Here is an 18283-nt window from a genome sequence, read left to right on the forward strand (position 1 = left end):
AGAGGGTTAAACAAGGTGAGGTAGCTAAAAGAGTGCCAGTCAAACCTTAAACAGTGGGAAAAAATGTTTTAAAACACAAAAAAAATCCAACAATAAACGTTTAAGTCACATGTCATGATTAATCTGTTTCCATTTCACTTTGTCATGTTTTGCTTTTATTGACACACCAACTTTTCCACCTCGGCCAGGCATAAAAAACAAGTGCAAAAATATTTCGGGATTGTTTGGAATTTCTGGTGTTTCCACTCCAATTTTTTTATGCACAAATAAAAAATGTTGAATAAAAACAGGTGGATGGAAACCCACCTTATGTCAAAATAATGGCTGATATGATATGCACATAATATGATTTAATTTCACCACAACTACATTAAGTGAATTGGAAAGTTATTTGTTTTGCTGTCACTGTGTTCAGTCAGTTGAATGCCCCAAGATTTTTCTTTAAGAGGAACCTGTGTGAATTTGGCAAACTAAATTGTTCAACAAAGAAACGTCAGTCAAGGGAATTTCATTCTCTGATCTCACCTGCTCTCTCACCATTTATCAGCCTCTCATTCTTCTCTCTCTCCTCCTCCCCTTTGACTCCAGGAGTGAGGAGGAGATGATGTCGTGGATCTTCCGGATAAATCTGGTGGCGGCGCTGTTCTCAGCTCCGGCCTTCCCTGCTGCCATTGGCTCCATGAAGAAATTCTGTCGGCCCATCCTGCCATCCTCATCCACCAGACTCAACCAGGTACACACACACACAGCTGATGACATACATTAGGGACAAAGGCAGCTATCGCACTCTTCTGGTGGATATTTTACTGGTCCCTAGAAACATAGTATACTATTGTCAATACTACAGTCAGTATCTAGGTAAAATTGATATTTTGCACTGTATATTCCCCCGGCATAGAGTGTAGTACAGCAGCATGCAAAGTCCTTCTACATTAAAACCTCTACACAGGGTTGGACAATTTTCATATTCTATTTGTGTCTGCCCACATCTGATTGGCTCTTTTGGGGGTCTTCCGGTTTTTGTCTGTGCTGTGATTGGTGCAGGAGGAGCAGCTGCTGAGTCATGAGAGCAAGCTGAAGCAGATGAGCCTGGAGCTGGAGGAGCACCGGAAAAACCCTCCCTCGGTCGACCCCAAAAGCCGCGAATGGGAGGAGTACCGGCTCAAAGAGCACTACCTAACGTACGAGGTACAAGCTTTGAACAGCATTTGTTAATTTGTTTTGTTTCTTTGCTTCTTTCTTTCTTTTAAAGCAGAAGGCAGCTAAGAGACAAAGAATCATGACAGATGGCCTGTGTCTGCTGTTTTCTATACATACATGTTCTATTATATTCATATATATTCTCATTTTATAAGTATATAATTTATACATTTTTTTGCTAGTAGCATAGGAAATATCACGCCAACCAGATTTAAAATGTAATGTGACACTTCTTCAGTTACTTCAGTTCAGTTTAAATCATGAATGTAAACATTTAATAATTTGCAGCATCAAACTAGATTAGTCTTATGTTTTTAAATGATCATTCCAGTTCATTTCAACTGTAACTTGGCATCTGAAACTGTCTGTCTTTATATTAATACCACAGTTAAACAAAATATAGAGCAAAACCAAAACAATTTTCAATCTGGCATTTATTAAACCCGTTGCAAGGTAACAGTATGTCCAATCTGTTTCAGATCAGGCCACTATTGTCCTTGTTTTGACTCCTGATTCAACTTCTTTTGGTCTTTCTGTCTCAACACACCCATTTCTCCCTCTTCCATCCCTCTCTCTGAGCAGAAGACTCGGTATGAGACGTACATCAGCCTCCTGCAGGCCAAAATCCGTGCTGAGACGGACGACCTCGAGAAGATTGAGGCAAGCGTGATGGGTGGCCTGATCATGGAGGGTGGCCTGGCCGGCCGCGAGTGCCACCTCCGCAAGACACAGTCCTCCCCGTCCATCAGCCAGACCCACGGCGGGCTGAACGGGAGGGCTGCTGATTGCACTGCCCCAGGACAGAGGAGCTGAGAGGGAGGATGGCTAGAGACCAACAACCCACAAAGCAACATCCCTCCAAGCCAAACTAGCTTAATTCACCAACTCCATACTGGGTTTTTTTGTTAGTGTTTTCTGTTTTGGGCTCCTCCATTCCTCCTGTTGTACTTACAGTAAGAGAGTGGGCAGCAACATCAGAAGTGTCCGTCACTGTCCTTCCCAGAATTTATCACCCCTGGTAACAAGTTTCTGTTCTTGAGCAATAGATGAGGAGGATGAAGAGCCCGCGCTTGATGCCCAACAAGTGACCCTGCCAAACCTCAGTTCTTTGAACTCTTATTATTGCACATTAAATGATCATGACTGTGATCACAACATCATCAGTATTATTTGGAAAAGTCAGAGTGATGCAGTTATATTTAGTTGAAATTTGTTTTTAGTTATGAGCAGAAGTTTGAGTTATTTATAATGTGTATTAGTTGAAGGCCAGAAAGAGAACAAAGAAAGAGACACAGACTGCTTTTGTCCTCTCCGTTCTGTCCTTGTCAGACAGTGACTGAGATGGACATGGTGGACATGGTACTACTGTAGCATTTTGGCCTTTTTTCCACTCATGTTAATACACACAGCCAGTCACAGGCGTGTGTATGGACCTACAGTGTGGGTGGAGTGTGACGTGTGAAGATACAACATATCTATCCTGGAGTTACAAAAACTCTCAAAAGAACTTCTCAGAAGGATCATGTCCCTGCCATGTATAGCATATTTATTTATTTATTTAATTAACCTTTATTCACCCCACAGAGGGTTTACACAGAGTGGACATGCTGTTTTTCAGCAATTTCCTTCTTGACTTTCATACAGTTACATATATTCCTGTGCATTAAGGAGTTGCCAAGTGGAACCACGGTTTTAACTGTTCACCGAGATGATCCACCAGAGAAACTGGAGGTTGAGTGCCTTACTCAAGGGCACCTCTACACTAGCTGTTGAGGGATTTTGAGAGTGTTAAACACTCATTTGTCACAGAGATCACAGGTCTGCGTCTTTGAATTTTGAGCTGCCACTACCCCAAACACTGACATGTATTCGATTATTCTGTTTGTTTTTAACAACTAAAAAGAAGGATGAGAGTATGTGACTGAATGAGAGCACTGTGCCATTTATCCCACAAACTACTCCTCTTATGTCATGACGGATTGCACATAGCTGATAGTGCTGATATGTAACAATATATGACTGGGTGGGAGGTTTCTGAAGATTGCAATGAAGGGCAGAACAGGAAAGTGTGGGTGGGAGGTATACAGAATGAGTGGGTCAGCTGGTGTGTGTGCGTGTGTGTATGTGTGCACGTGCGTGCGCATCAGTGTGCTTTTTAAAGTGGTTGAAATTGAGACGCTGAAGCTGTAGGCATATTAGGAAGAAGGAAATATAGCAGGGTCATGTCTTTGTGAGAAGAATTTATGGAGCATGTTTGGTGAGAAACAGTCCGATGGCCGTCTGCTGAGTAGGACTGCCATCACTGTCAGACCTGGATCTCTCAAAAGCATCTTCAGCGCAAAGGCAGCCATTGTCCTTGTGAAAAAAGCTGTACATTCACCTCTTAAAACATCAAAGCGATCCCTGCTCTCATTAGTAACGTGTTACATGGACCTATTATAGCTTGTTAAAATGGCCTCGTTTTGGGCATTTACCAGTACCGGTGTATTCCTTACGCTTCAGTCATTCCCGTCAGATGGAGATGTTTTTGAGAAAGCAGGCCCTGGCCTATCTTAAACAGAGACTGGCTCATTGGAAAGTGTAGCAGCAGGACTGCTCAGGCTGAGCATACTAAAGTCAAGAAACCTGTGAAAACTGGAAAGGAGAGGGGAACAGCAGCAAAACAACTCCACCAGCCATCAAAACACCCTCCAAGTGGTTGAGGAGGAGGAGAGACTTGTTTTCTAAGAAGAGACTGGTTTAGTTTTCTAAGTAAGACCGTCTCTGCCAGCCAAGAACAAGCAAAACGGACATCCAGCACACATTTTTCCAAACAGAGGAACACAATATATTAAGCCTGTTTCTCATGGAAGGATGACTTGTGTAATGTTCTGAAGAAGTGGGGATGTGGTGGGAGGGGTGGTGGTACTGCTATTTGTGAGCACCTTAATTGTTCCTTACCCACCCAAACACACACACACACACACACACACTTTCTACATAATTTGCTTATGACACAACTGTAGATCAGTGAGCTTAGTGCCCCCTCACTCAGCCTCTATGTGGCACAGAAGCATGTTGACATAACCAGAGCTGTGGATTGACCGTAAGAATAATCATATCTTTGGCTCTGGACACAGCACTTCTGCCGCTTCATATATCATATTAATAGTGACTGATGGGATCTGAGATCCTTTTGAGACTTGGCTGGAAACCTGGAATTACAGCTGGAATCCTCAAACTGGATCTTTGTATAGACCAAAATGCTGAAACAGAGCTGAGTTTTGAGAAAGGAAGTACCATTTTCTAAAGCTGTATTGACAAGATAAAAATGCTTTCTTACAGGGAGACATCCCCTTATAGTCACTTTGGCTGTTGTGCTAACCATTGTTTCCCAATGTTCTAGGGTAGGCCTGTGCTGTAATATAGGATTGTGACAAAAAATATTTGTTGATTGTTATGTTTTATTTAAAAAATGACAACTTTGGCACTTTGATGTCTGCAATGGATCTTTTGTTTGTTTTGTTTGTATATCTGAACTGTTTTTCAACAGGATGCTCATACTATGTAAAGGACATATTTACTGAATATTTAGTCTGTGCTTCATAAAGTAAGCTTTTATACAGATGATTGTGGTCGTGATTTATTAAGATTGTCAGCTCTGGGCTGAAAAAGGTTTGCTAATCTGGGTGCCAGTGACATCTCTGATATTGTGTAGATATGACTTTGTGTAAAATTTTAACACACTTTGTTGAGAATCTAGCACAACACAAAGTTTCCACCATGGGTAAATGCACTTTTTTGTAGGAGGCTCATTAAATTGTTTAGCCTGCAGTTAAGAGCTAAGTAAGCACATTAGTCAAACCTAGAATCTAACAGCTGTTAACTAGACCAAATTTCTGTAAGCGTTACTGTAAGTACCTAAGAGCTACAAACAATAAACTGTAAATTTGTAAGAGCATACATTGTTTTTGTAGAGTTCACCTTAAACGTATCAGTGGGGAGCTGCAACCCAGGTCAGAGAACACAATTCAAAAAACAGGCCTTGTATGATATTTGATGTGTTACGGCATATACATTATGTATCATGCCACAATACATCAACTACATTAAATTCAAAATAGCATTTGGGAGTCTGCTCCATGACAAAAACTCATGGTGGGATATTATACCAGACACCTATGGTGACATGAATACATGTTTACTAGTGTAGCATTTGTATCTTTTGCAAAACAGTGCTGTATCATTGCCCCATTTTCTTTTAACGCATCAAATCTAAACTTAAAAGGCACCAGCTCCTCTACCACTTAAATCTTTCCCTCAGGTGTCTTGCAGTATTTCTCCTGCATCAGCAGACGTGGGAGAAGTTCAGCTACAGCATCTGAGAAATGCTGATTGTATTTGTACACTGGTGTCATGATACTGACTGCTGCTACATCCCGCAGTGTCACAGCAGACATGGATATTTGTGAGCTGTTTGACTGTGAGCTGACATATCTATAATTATACAAAACCAAAACACTGTAACTTTTCTTGTTGAATGTACTCAGCCTAGACTTCCTTAGATTGGCAGAATAACATAAACAAATTCCATTCCATTTTTAGCATAACTATGGACAATGACCAGCTTTTTGACTGAGGTAACATAAAAATACACCGTTAAACTATTTATCAAAATGATGTCCTGCTCAGTTGTCGGCATATTAGTATACCTCAGGCCACAATAACATTCTGCTTCATAAAAAAAATTGTAATCAATATTATGTTCACATTTTAAATAATATTTTACTTCAGTCCTTTCCCTGTGAATGATGGTGATATCACTAATTTTATTATGATATTAAAATTACCACAGACTACCTTTCATTGTGATATATAATAGAGGAGGTTCAATAATGAGCATTCTTGGAAATAGCACTGGTCCACATTTGACAGAAAATAGGCAGTAATTTGTCCTGGGAATATGAAAAACTCTGTACAGTACTGTAGAAGTGGCCCTTGTAATATATGGTGGTAACGGAGCTATTTCTGTGGTTGTCTGTCATGGAAAAAAACAAAAAAACAAAACAAGAATAGCATACTACCATATTTTTCAACAAATAAGTTTGAAAAAGTGGGCTGCTTTTACTTCAAGGGTGCTAGATGTAAGTTTTTGCTGCCGCTAAATAGCCAACGTTAGCACTAAGAGCTGTTCACTCACCAGTCCATAGGAAACATTGCAAGTTCAGCATCAAACTTCTCTCGCAAAGAACTGTCTCTAGGGGTGGAAAGCAACACCAATGTTAACTTTTGTTTGGCCTCTATTAATACCGCTTCTTTTGCTCTACTGAAGATAGTAGGCTTACAAGCTAGCCCCGGCCCGGCCAGCCCGTCTCGTCACTTTCAGATGGCGAGTCGTAGTGGTGTCCAGCATTCCCTTAAGAAGCCCGCTCAGAGCGCGTATTCTAACCTCTTGTATTGTAAACCCAACAATGGCCGAAGCTCTTGGCAAGCGGGCATCACCACCACCTGCTTCCAGCAAGAAAACATGTTCAGCAGAGGAAACTAAGATATAACCTTTAAGAGAGTGTTGCATTATGGGTTGTTCGTAGCTGTAATGTTGCTAGGCTAGCCAGTTTCTACTTATCCATATGCTGTGTCTGCTAAAGTGTTTTGGCCCCTACAGTGTCTAGAAAGTTCATGGTAACCTACAAAAGTTTTTTTTAGCGCTCTCTTGGCAGGGGCTTTTGCTATCATGGAGCCATTTTCAATTACTACAAAACATCTTCCAAAGTCTTTACCGAAACAAGAAGTTTTAACATCAAGCGGCCCACAAATATGGTGCCGCTTAATGTCATGTTAGAAGATGACGACAGATGCTAACAGTCAGAGAAAATCTTACTGTGCTCCTGAAACTGCTGTGTGAATATGTGACCGAACCACAGAATGAAGGAACACCACACAAAGGTGAGATTTATACTTTATTCTATCAACTTAAAACAACATGTTTAACTTTGACCAAAGAAAAGACTCCATAGATAAGGGCTAACTTAACTGAGGAGTTTGGCTCATTTATCTTGGGTTAACTTTCCAAACCTCAGTAAAGAGCAGGCCAAAGTAGGAAGCCTAAATTCTGCTGTAGTGAGCGGGATGCCGGTCAGGAAACAGGGTCAGCCCGTGAGCCTTTCTCGCAGCAGAAACTGTGACTTTTCATAGCGGGACGTGTACAGGTGCTACCAACAGCAGCAATGATGGCTCTGCTCTGTTTAAGTCCCAGTAAGGCGTGACTGCATTCACAAAGGACCATCAAACCGAGCCAGCTAAATGAAATGCAGTTGCAATTACTTTCATTAGAAACACCTGTGCTGCGCTGCTGTGACATGTCAAAATGGCCGTTGTAAGAAAAAGAAATAAATAATAGGCCTTTTTGCAGAGCTGCTGTTCTACTGAAACATTTGGAAATCAAAAAACAGTTGCATCATGTGGTTATTGCTGATTCTCATTAACAAGGCAAAAGGTAAGATTTTTAAAAAATATATAATTATTTTTGTTAGGTGTTTTGTTATTCTGACTTTAGCTATTGTATTTTTAATTAATATGATACACAATAGAATGTGGCTGCCTTGCTTTATTCAAAATGTGCTAAGTCTAATAGCGGGTGTTCCAAAGGGGGTTTTGTTTTTTAGTCAGGCCAGTCTTATACACTTTTCATTGCAGTAAGCTAGTTTACCAGCTAGCTAGTTTTACGAAATTATCATCATGGCAACAGAGTGACCTGGCCGACCAGAGGTCTACATATTCTTTAACGCATTTTAAACAATGCATCTTCAGCAACATGGCACATGCTCGATGATTTTTTTGTGCAGCTGCCACTCTGTTTAAAGGTGAAAGTGAGTGCAATATTTTCCTGCTACTTAACCTTTTAAAATAACCCCAGCTCCCTTATAACGGGGGCCAAACACTAAAGGCAATCGATAAACCCAAAATATACCTAAATCTAATTTGACATCCAGTTGCCCTTAGACTGTAATTGGATTTGCATTTGATATAGCACACGACTGCAAAAAAAACTAAAAAAAAAATTCAAAAAGGAGCGACTATATTTTACAAATGAAATACATACTTAAGATACCCTCTGAGAAGGTAAGATATAGCTTCCAGGCTGCTTTATATAACTATTATGCTATTGCCAGTGTATTAACTGAGGGGTTCAATTTAAATCACCCTGTTATGTACAGGCCAGTCACTCCTTAAAACGTCTATTTTTACAGACGTTCAGAAAAATTAATTTCTACAAAATGTGTCTATTTATTATTGAGCAGTGTCAAGTTGATAAAAGGAAATCATATTGTATCATGGTTAAAATTTCACTTTAGCTATGAATCATTTAAAAAAATTGTAGCCCAATTTGTTCCAACAACCCCTGCTGTTTCTCACCACATTGCCACAAAATCTGCGTCACATAACCTTTGGTTCACAGTATCTGGTAATTTAACTTTTGGTGCCATCGCTTTTTATTGCTTTTGGTGCAGTCTCCTGTTGCCACCTGCAGACTGACAAATCCTCACCTGGCTGATGACAGTTAATACTGTTCTGTCAACAGCACGTCCTTTCCTACTGTGGCAACAGTACGGTGCTCGTTCTTTTATTTCCACATGGAAGAAAGCAGATGTCTGGAGCGCTGCATTAAAATCGGATCTTTGTATCCTTCGGTTGTACTTTCCCTCCTGTTATGTCTGTGCATTTTGAATTTCAATAATACATAAAGAAGGTTTCCATGGATAGGTGATGGGAAGCCACATCCTCTAAAGCCTTGGATGACTGCAGGCAGTTAGCAGCAGTGATAAATTTAATAGAGTCATATAGTTAATATCTCATTCCTATATATTTGCTTTATACATAATAACCAGTATACCTGCACTGTATCAGAACAGTGTCAATTTGTGTCAAGTAGGAATGGCTATTCTATCAGTATGTAATATTCAGTCAATAGATTACTATTATTAAATTTTTTTTACTTTTTGAGCCCAGCCCTGCTAACTGTATAACTGTATGACTGTATGACTGTATGACTGTAGTGTTGAGACAGTTGTGCAGAGACAGGGACATGTGGAATGACTTTTTATTGCGCGATTAGTCATTTTTCAGACAACAAGGCTCCCCCAACATTAAAACAAACAGTTATGTACAAAACAGCACACCTTTTTTTTTGCCATCAACAGAAATTTAATAAGGTAGTGAGAGTACATAACAGAAAGTAATGAAGTGTAAGGACGCGAGTTATGATGATGTTGAGATGTATAGGATGAGCTTGATGTCAAAGCCAAAGTAAGCACCATCGTCATGTAGTCAGGAAAGGCCATATTTCAGTAAGAAATATTCTAGAAGGGGTGAGGAGAGGTTAAACATGATACGAGAGGGTTGTTATCACAGTTTTCAGACATTTTTACCAACTAAAAAAAGAACAATATCGGTGTAGCACTACTTTATCATGCAATTTACTTTAGTAAACCTTCTGACACACAGACAAAATATACTTCAATAAGTAGAACTCAATACATCTCTGTCCAGCAATAGTCACAAAGCCTGTAGTTTATACTCTTTGAATGTGAGATCCCTATCAAAAATAATATGCAGATTTTTATTTTTCTTAATATATCTAAAGTGCAAGTATTTATCCATTTTATTCAATGCTTTCTGTAAGTATAAAATACAAAGGAAAAAAAACAGCAATATGTTTTTCCTGTTTACATGTTATATTTTTCTGAAAGGAGGAGCATCATATATAACAAACCATATATATATATATATATATACACACACACACGCCACAGATAAAATATTTTTGAAAGATACAACATATTATCTCATATGGGGATGGTAAAGGGATTGAGACCAAACTGTGACATGGGATATGTTCATTGTGCATTGACCCCACCCCTTAAAATCCAGGATCCATTTCCCAACATCTTCAAAACATTTCGAAAGAACGTCTTTATAACTATACACAACAGTAGCCTATATAGTCTGCAAAGATGATGGACCCTACTGCTCGGTGCGTGTGCAAACAGAAGACGTGCTGAATGAGCTCCTCTGTCAGTGGTTTGTGATGAGTCATATAGTGCTTGGCTTTGACCAGAGGCTGCGATTGGCTGTGTGCTTAACCATGAACTCTGAATGGCCAATGAAAGACTACAACACTGAAACCAGAAACAGAGCAGATTTGGTTGTCTGGAACACCTTAATGGAAGTTCAGTCTGTTTTCTCTCAGTCCTTATACAATTTGGTAGAGGGTAGCCACCACACAAGTTTCGTTTGTGGAAGTTTTGCTGTTCTAAGTCGTGTACATGTGGCTGTTTGAATGCAGTCAGAAACATGAATAATATCCCTGTTTAAGACAGGAGGAACAAGCAGGCAAAGCACCTGGAGCCGGAGCCATCGTAGCAATCTGACTTTGAGTACATGCAACAAGTAGCTACTGCTGCACTTTTGAGTTACACCTACAATTTAATTAGTCTTCTAGTTCCGTCAGTTGAAATGTGTAAGGAATGGTCTGGTTACCTTGTGCAATGGGTTGTTTGAGCAACAAAATATAAACTCTTTTAAATGAAATTTGACTAAATGAACATTGCATTCATAACAACAAAAGGCAGGAAGGTCAAGATTGAGGACTGCTACGATGGCTACCACTAAATAATAAATCAAAACATCGTTCTCAGCTTCAGTGCACCATCGCCCCTGTACACTGAACTTAGCCCGAGCCACTAAGGACAGTACACAGCTAGACCACTGACGCTTCACACAGAAAACAAGACGCAACACATCTGCCTACCATTTTGCATTTGAGTCCCAGAAATGGATGACCGTGTAATGTGGGCACAACATGGCTGCAAGGTCACACCGGGTTTTGCTGTGACACTGCTTGAGCTCTCATAAACTGAGAAATCAGGTTTGATCACACTGCAAATTCACAAGTGCCCTACTCCTCCGTAACTCTAGAGCTACAACCCAAAATGGACGAGTCATGTTTCACAGCAGAATCGTTTTGCGCTAAAAACACAACTGACCCAATAGCACTTGGCAAATACAGTCTGTAACAAAACAAGACGACATGTCTTTTGCTCTTTAAAAAAAAGCATATGTTTCATAAAGTGGACTCTGTGAGCAGGTTCAGGCTCTCCTTATATTTGGCCATTAGAGAAAGAGAAAGCGTGAAAGGAAGTGTTGTTTTTCCAGTCTTCATGTAGCATGAGCCTCCTGGAGGCCTAAATTGACTTAAGCTTAAGCTAGAACACTTTGGGGAATAAGTTCTGTATCACAATACTCATGTGGAACTCAAGATGAACTCAGATTGACCTCAGATGTGCTTTGCCGGGCACATAGTCATAGGTGGCTAGTACGTGTGTTTAATGGAAATGGGCTTTTTATAATTCACAGGGCAGTGTGAGGAAATATAATCATCTGTGCACGAGGGGAAAGAGATTTCCTGTTCTTCTCCAAAACTGAGGGAGAAAAGTCCTAACTCGATCTGTCTGACAGCCGGGTCAGTAGGTCGTGGTAGAATGCTGCTGGTAAGCCCCTACAGTGCAGTGCCAGGCTTCATCAGGCCTTTCACCAACACTCAGAGACAAAACCTGGGCCAAAAAGTCCTCCATAGAACAGATGGGATTTTCTGGAACATTTTTCTTGGCTTTATTGCCACAGGCATTACCAATCAAACACAGATCAACGTTTTAAAGCCAGGATTCGATAAGACTTCTGATACCTTTTCGGCCCAGGTATGCTTTGGGGAATTCCGCTCCAGTCTGGCCTTAGCTGTCCTGCATGTCTGGGAGACCACGGCTGTGACTACATTAACAGCTTTTATCCAGCTGAGGCCACTAAAGCTGCAATCCATGCGGCCTGTGTTTCCCCTTCATGCCAGCTAGGTGGCACGCCACTCTGACAGGGCCTGTGACCAGGCTCAGTCATATTAGCTGTTGTAGGCCAACCTGCTTTAAATAAAGCTGATAGGTGAACTAACCACTTGAAGCATATTGATTGCTAACTAGCGCGTCAATGTAAGCCTAAGGGTCGATCAGGTCAAAAAGAAGGAATGGACTGTGTCTGAAAGAGGCATTCAGACAAATTTTGCTGCATTGGACAATGAACCACGGCCTTGCTTACGCATTGAATCCCGAGGAGCAGACCTGAGATCAGTGCCTGCCCACATCAGAGAGAGGGGTTGTAATCCTCATTGTAAAAACAACAACAAACTCCTCTGTCCTTTGGGTCCTCTGCCGCTGATCACTATCGCCTAGCTCAAGTGAAACCGTAGACAAACCAAAGTCAAATCCTAGTTCACCTGTCCTGCGATCGGCAGTCCCAGGCGAGAGAGGGGTCGCACTCAGGCTCCAAACACACAGTTTCCTGGCTCATAATGACAGGAGGCCTTGTGCAGTTCTAGACACCATTCAGAATACTTTAGAGGCCTCCCAAATACTCAGATAGCAACAAGAGGCCTCAACAGGGGGAGACTGTGTGTGTGTGTGTGTGTGTGTGTGTGTGTGTGTGTGTGTGTGTGTGTGTGTGTGTGTGTGACAGCCACCCCTGGACCCAAGCCCCAACATACTATTCAACTTCAGTGTAGGCCACTGCAGCGAGGCTGACATGGAGACAGTTAAAGGTAGTTGACTGTCTGTGTTGCATGGGTCTGATAGGGGAAGAACGAGGAAGGAGAGGGTTTTCTCTGGGGTGACTCCGTAGGGGGACGTAAAACACCCGAACTACTCTATGCGCACTGAGAGACGGACAAGGCAGCCTACTGGTTTACAGAACGTGACAGGAAAGATACCTCACTACTAGTCTGACTTTTTTTTTTTTTTCACTTTGAGCAAGTGCTTGAGAAGAAAGACTTCACATTTCGGAAATATAATGCAAATGCATCAACCTCATCGTCATGCTTTCAAATATTTACTGATCACATAGCCTATACATTTTTTCGTCTTAATAGTCTATACACGTGATACAATGCCACGACTGGCACGTATACAATATTGCACACTAAGATGAAATGTCCTACACTAGTCGGTGGCTTCCTCTCTGCCTGGGAGGGAGAAACCTGACACGTTTTGGACAACATAATGTGGAGAAAAAAGAACTTTGATGAAAAATAAAAAGAGCATCAGAATAACAGTAATGCAGAAGTGACATATTCTGAGCGGCGAGGCCCCCAAGGAGCGATCAAGGGGCTGTAGCACCATAAAAGATAGATACTGCCTCGGCCCTGCACTGATGGGCCTCTACATCCACTGGACTGCACTTAGACTGACTGCATGGGACTGGCCGGCTGGCCTGCCTGGCTCTGTAACAGCATCAATCTCAGCTCTGACGAAATAACCTCATCCAGCCGCTCCTGATTTTGTTTTTTGTTGTTGCTGTTTTTTGTTTTTTTTTGTTGTCGTTTTTTTTAACATCATGGTGCATACGGTGTTTTGTAACATCATGGTGCATGAATCTCACCACCTGACACTCCAGATGAATCTCCGTGCTGACACCCAGTGCTGCCACAGGCGGTACATCCCCGGTTGCTCCCTGTTCAGGGACACCCGTCTCTACTCTGTGAGAGGCCACCCAGCCAGGTGTGCTGCTAGGGATTCTGGGTCCCATGGCCCCCGTTCCAGCGTTTAGTTTAGGCAGGCGCCTCAATCTCTGGAGGGCCTGCTCCGGTTCGGAGCTCTGTTTCTGCCCACTACCACTGCTGGCTCCCCGCGCTACCTTTCGGTGTTGCCACCCATGCTCCATGCACTGCAGGGGTGTAAATCCTGCAGCGCCGGTGAGTATATATCTCTGCCTACATAACAGCACTCGTAAATGAAAACGTACAGCGGTCGAGGTCACAGACCATCCACGTGAGAACACGTAAACGAGTGGAGTGTATAAGGCACGGGTCGTAATGACGTCAGAGAGGATGCGTTGCCTCGCCGCGCGCTGCGCTGACGCGTCTTTTTTTGTTTTTTTTTGTTTTTTTTTTGTTTGTTTGTTTTTTTTGTTCACGCCTTGCGCTCCCACAAGTGGACCTTATCCTTTTGCATCCCCCCCACCCCCCCACCCACCCCCCCCCACCCCCAGAGGAAAAAAAAAACCAAAACAACAAAGTAACAAAGAAAAAAACTTAACCCACAGAAAACGTGGGTATCTTAATAAGGATTTTTTTTACAGCTGATTCACAAAATCATAATTAGTACATCTAAGTTAGCACTTTTTTTCCTTTAAGTTTATATGGACATGGTGCAAGAGGGTTGATATTCAATATAGTAGCTCAGAGATAGATTTATCCCATTGTTTGAGGCGCACAAAATAGGCTATTTATTTTCGAGTCTCAACCTTTCCATAACGGCATGATAGGAATGCTTTCATTAGCCTACTACATTTGAGGTCAAATCAAAGACTACAGCCTACTTTGCCAAACTTCTTCTCAAAACATTAGCCTACACGCATGCTGACAGGTGTTTACAGGCCTGTAGTGCTGCGTTCTGCAGCTCACACACTTTTAGAGCAGGTTCGTATTTGTTCTGCGTACCTTTATAATAAACTATACATCTGGTATCAGATTTTGGTTTCATAAAGTCCATAATATATTCTCTTTGTGCTGATGTCAAATATTCGTTCTACATGAAGACTGTCATTTAATATAATAGACCTCTGGTTTAATTTTTGATTAAATTTTAGTATATTACCAGTTTGAAAACATTTTTTTTTTCGAAATAGCTTTGATGTGTGCAAAATCTGTCGTTGATAGAGATATAAACACTCTGTTCATTGTCATTTAAATCAAGTAGGAAACAGTTCATATCTTACAGTTCAATCCTTGATAGCAGCGGCTTACTGTTACATGGGTGGTAAGTGGGGTGACATCCAGTAAAATGAGCGAGGAGACAGCAGAGGTGCTGCCATGTCTGTGGAGGTTGTGTGTGTGTGGGGTGATTCCCTTGGAAATTCTCTCTCTATTTTACAGTTCAAAGTCTGGTGTTTCTCTCAGAGTTCAGCTGTTTCGTTTCTGCTCTCCCAAAATCCGCGTCAGTCATCGTCGCCCTCATCGCCGCCGTGCGGGCCCTCAGGTAGCAGTTCGGAGGCCCGTTTCTCTCTACTCCTCTCCTGGATCTTCCTCATCTCCTCCGCGTATTTACAGAAGGTGTTGCCGAATTTGGACCACACTTTGCACGGAACCGTAATGGAGTTCCGGTACGTGGGCTTCACCTCGCTGACCCGCATGAAGACCCCGTACTTATTGGAGCCCACGTCGAAGAAGAAGCGCTTGTTGTCGACCGTGAGCGAGGTGCCCTCCGGGAGCTCCGCCGGCTCCTCGTCCACGCCGTAGTCGTCGATGAGTTTGGCCAAAGCGTCGCGGAACTCGATCAGACCCTGTGCCGGCAGAGCGATGGTCTGGCCTTGCGCGCTTCCCAATCCGGGCCCCCGGTTAACGGTCTGTCGGATCCTCAGGAACCGCCCCCTCTGGTTCTCTTTCAGATCCATGTAGTATTTCCGATTCTCCCGAACCAGGAATTCGCTCTTGAGCGCCCGCCTGGGCTCATCCTGCACCATGTCCGGGTTGGTCGGGCCCAGCTGGGCGTAATGTTCGATAAAGTCCCCGAGATAATCGCGGAACTCCACGGCCACCGACATGGAGAGAGTGAGGCGGCTCTTGTTTCCTCCAGCCCCGACCTCGGCTATCTTTAGGAAGCGGCCTTTAACATTCTGCTTCACGTCAAGGTAGAAGCGCTTGTTCTGGATGTCGACGCGCTTGGAGGCGAGCTCCTCGGTGTCGTGCTGCAGCCGGGACATGGCGCCCATCGCGCCCGGGGGCAGCGAGCCGGGGCCTGCGGTGGGCCCTCCGTGGTCACTGCCACTGTCTCTGTCCGCCATGATGCTGCCTCCCTGCTTTACCTTCCACCGTCTCCCTCTGCCTGCTGCAACCTCGACTGCCCGTCAAACCACTCCGCCGCTCTATCGCGAGACGAGAGGGGAGAAGATGAAAAAAAAAAAATGAAAGTAACTGTAGTTAGTGTTACTGTAGTACTCCGAGCAGGCTGCGTTCAAGACGCTCGCGATGTTTTTGCAGCGTTTCGCAGAATTTTCACTTCAGCCTTGGGTAGAGCAGCCCATTGCAACTGAAAGTTAACCCCCACCCATGTGAGCCTAAAACACTGCAGTACTAACATCAACAATCGAGATGGCTGGATGGAGAGACACATAGGAAGGCAGATAGACAGACTGATAGATAGATAGACAGATAGATAGAAAGATAGACAGATAGAGGCTACACGTGGAAGTGCATAAAGATCACACCTGTCTGCACACTGTCCAAAAAGCAATGCAAGGTCGGAACAGGAACGTCATACCTGTTGGCTATTGGTGTGCGGGTGATTCAGCACCATGGACAATTGTTCGGGGGTTTTCAGCACCACGGACAGCGAACCCGGACAGTCCTTGTGGCAGGAGACAGAGAGCGGGGGGGGGGGGTGAAAGAGACATTTCTGAATGAACACTGGTTGATGCCTGTGTGGGAGTCTGAGGGAGGGGACTAATGCACTCTGAAGTATCATGAATCATTACCCTGTGATTGGACTTGCTCGCGTGTTAGTCTTTCTCAATGGGGAGCTGCTGATGGTCTTGAAGGGGTTCGTCAGTGGGAAGGAGCAAAAAGCTGACTATCTGATAAAAAAAAAAAAAACAAAACTCTTATCTTGGACAACTTCTCAGGATTAAAGAGAAACTGTAGTTATCTGAATAAATCTCCCTGAATCTTAAGAATTTGGGGTTGTCGCCATGAAGATAGAAAACCATCTAAACTGGAGCTTAAATTCTACAAAAACACAGTTTTTTGCATATATTGTGTAATTACACAAGTGTAGTCTCTGTGACATGGGGTTAGTATGTATCTTCAAGTCATTTCAGTTTATAAATTATATGACTGACAGGAAATTGACTGAAAACTATTCTGATGATTTATTGTGAAATGTCAAATGTGATGATTTGCTTCTTGTCTATGTTGTACACTTGTAAACTGAATATTTTGGGTTTTTAGCATTAAAGAAATTTGAAAACATCACCCTGGGCTCTGGGAAACTGTACACATTTATATAGAAAATAGTCGGTAGATTAATTGATAATGAAATTATGTTATTTGCAGGCCTATTTCAGTCACAACATGTATTTCTTTCCATCACTCGAACATTGAGTTAAAACATTTTTAAAGTTAGAAATTCAACTGAACTCCGCTTTTGAAGGTCATTTCAGGTAGGCCAAACACCCAGATGAGGCTTTTCAGCAGCAGCCTTCATAAGGCCGGAGGAGAGGAGCCGAACTCAAGCAGAAGAACGATGTGGGAAACTCGATGGATGTCCATGGGTTTGGAGGGCTGTGGAATATTATCAGTAGATGTCAGGGAGCTATCAGTAGAAAAAATCTGGAAAAGGAACAAGGCACTATGTGCTTTAGTAGTAAACTTGTACAACTTTTTGTATTTTGTTCGTCACAGAAAACAGAATTCTGTTAAAACTCAGAAGCATCACATACACCTATAATTAAATGTTCTAACATCAATAAAACCCCAAGTTTGATCAGACTAAAGAGCTGACAAGAGAAGGTGTGTCAACCTGGAATAGAGAGGAGTGCTTAGATATGTTTTTTTAAGCATAAACCGAGTCATTTCCATTGTGGCTTGAGCAGATAAGTCACTGGTGTCTCTTCTCTTTCAGTGCCACGGACGGCAGATGGAGGGCATAAAAACGGATGGGATTTGATTTGGTTCACGAGTATTGCTGGTGATGTTGAGAATGAGGGAAAGATGACTGCAAAGAAGAAATCTGTGCCAAGTATACAGAGACATTTAATGTATGATAACAGTAAAAAAAAAAGGTCTATTTTAGCATCACAGAAACATACCTTCACAAACACCCTGCTGAAATGCCGTTGCAATATCAAAATCACAAAAACATTCCCACAGGTTCACTGTAAGTACCAGGGGAGTCATGGAGGCTGCTGGTGGTGGCACCCCCCCGCCCCGGGTCAGTCCGCAGGAATCGGTTTTTACTCCCCTTCGCTTCGTCAACAAATGATTTGCTTTCAAGGCTAATTTGGAAAT

At 42.5% G+C, this 18283-nt stretch overlaps 2 protein-coding genes across 5 annotated transcripts in view; one reads left to right on the forward strand and one right to left on the reverse strand.

Annotated features, from left to right (window-relative positions):
• psd2 (pleckstrin and Sec7 domain containing 2) overlaps nucleotides 1-5042 on the forward strand; it is a 36733-nt gene extending 31691 nt beyond the window's left edge. For 3 of the 4 annotated variants that reach the window (XM_040119994.1, XM_040119995.1, XM_040119993.1), the window contains exons 13-15: nucleotides 589-733; nucleotides 1045-1188; nucleotides 1783-5042. In XM_040119994.1, the coding sequence (XP_039975928.1) occupies nucleotides 589-733; nucleotides 1045-1188; nucleotides 1783-2013 (520 nt within the window). In that variant the 3' untranslated portion in view covers nucleotides 2014-5042. The remainder of the gene's footprint in view (nucleotides 1-588; nucleotides 734-1044; nucleotides 1189-1782) is intronic. The other variant, XM_040119996.1, reaches the window with a different exon arrangement.
• A 4243-nt stretch (nucleotides 5043-9285) lies between these two features.
• On the reverse strand, nucleotides 9286-16118 carry purab (purine-rich element binding protein Ab). Its single transcript, XM_040119748.1, has 2 exons — nucleotides 14998-16118; nucleotides 9286-9539 (listed from the first exon to the last, which is right to left on the reverse strand). The coding sequence occupies exon 1, from the start codon at nucleotides 16060-16062 to the stop codon at nucleotides 15217-15219; it is 846 nt and encodes a 281-aa protein (XP_039975682.1). The 5' UTR covers nucleotides 16063-16118; the 3' UTR covers nucleotides 9286-9539; nucleotides 14998-15216.
• Between the last annotated feature and the right edge of the window lie 2165 nt (nucleotides 16119-18283).

Source organism: Xiphias gladius, chromosome 23, assembly GCF_016859285.1.
Source record: "Xiphias gladius isolate SHS-SW01 ecotype Sanya breed wild chromosome 23, ASM1685928v1, whole genome shotgun sequence".
Classification (NCBI taxonomy): domain Eukaryota; kingdom Metazoa; phylum Chordata; class Actinopteri; order Istiophoriformes; family Xiphiidae; genus Xiphias; species Xiphias gladius.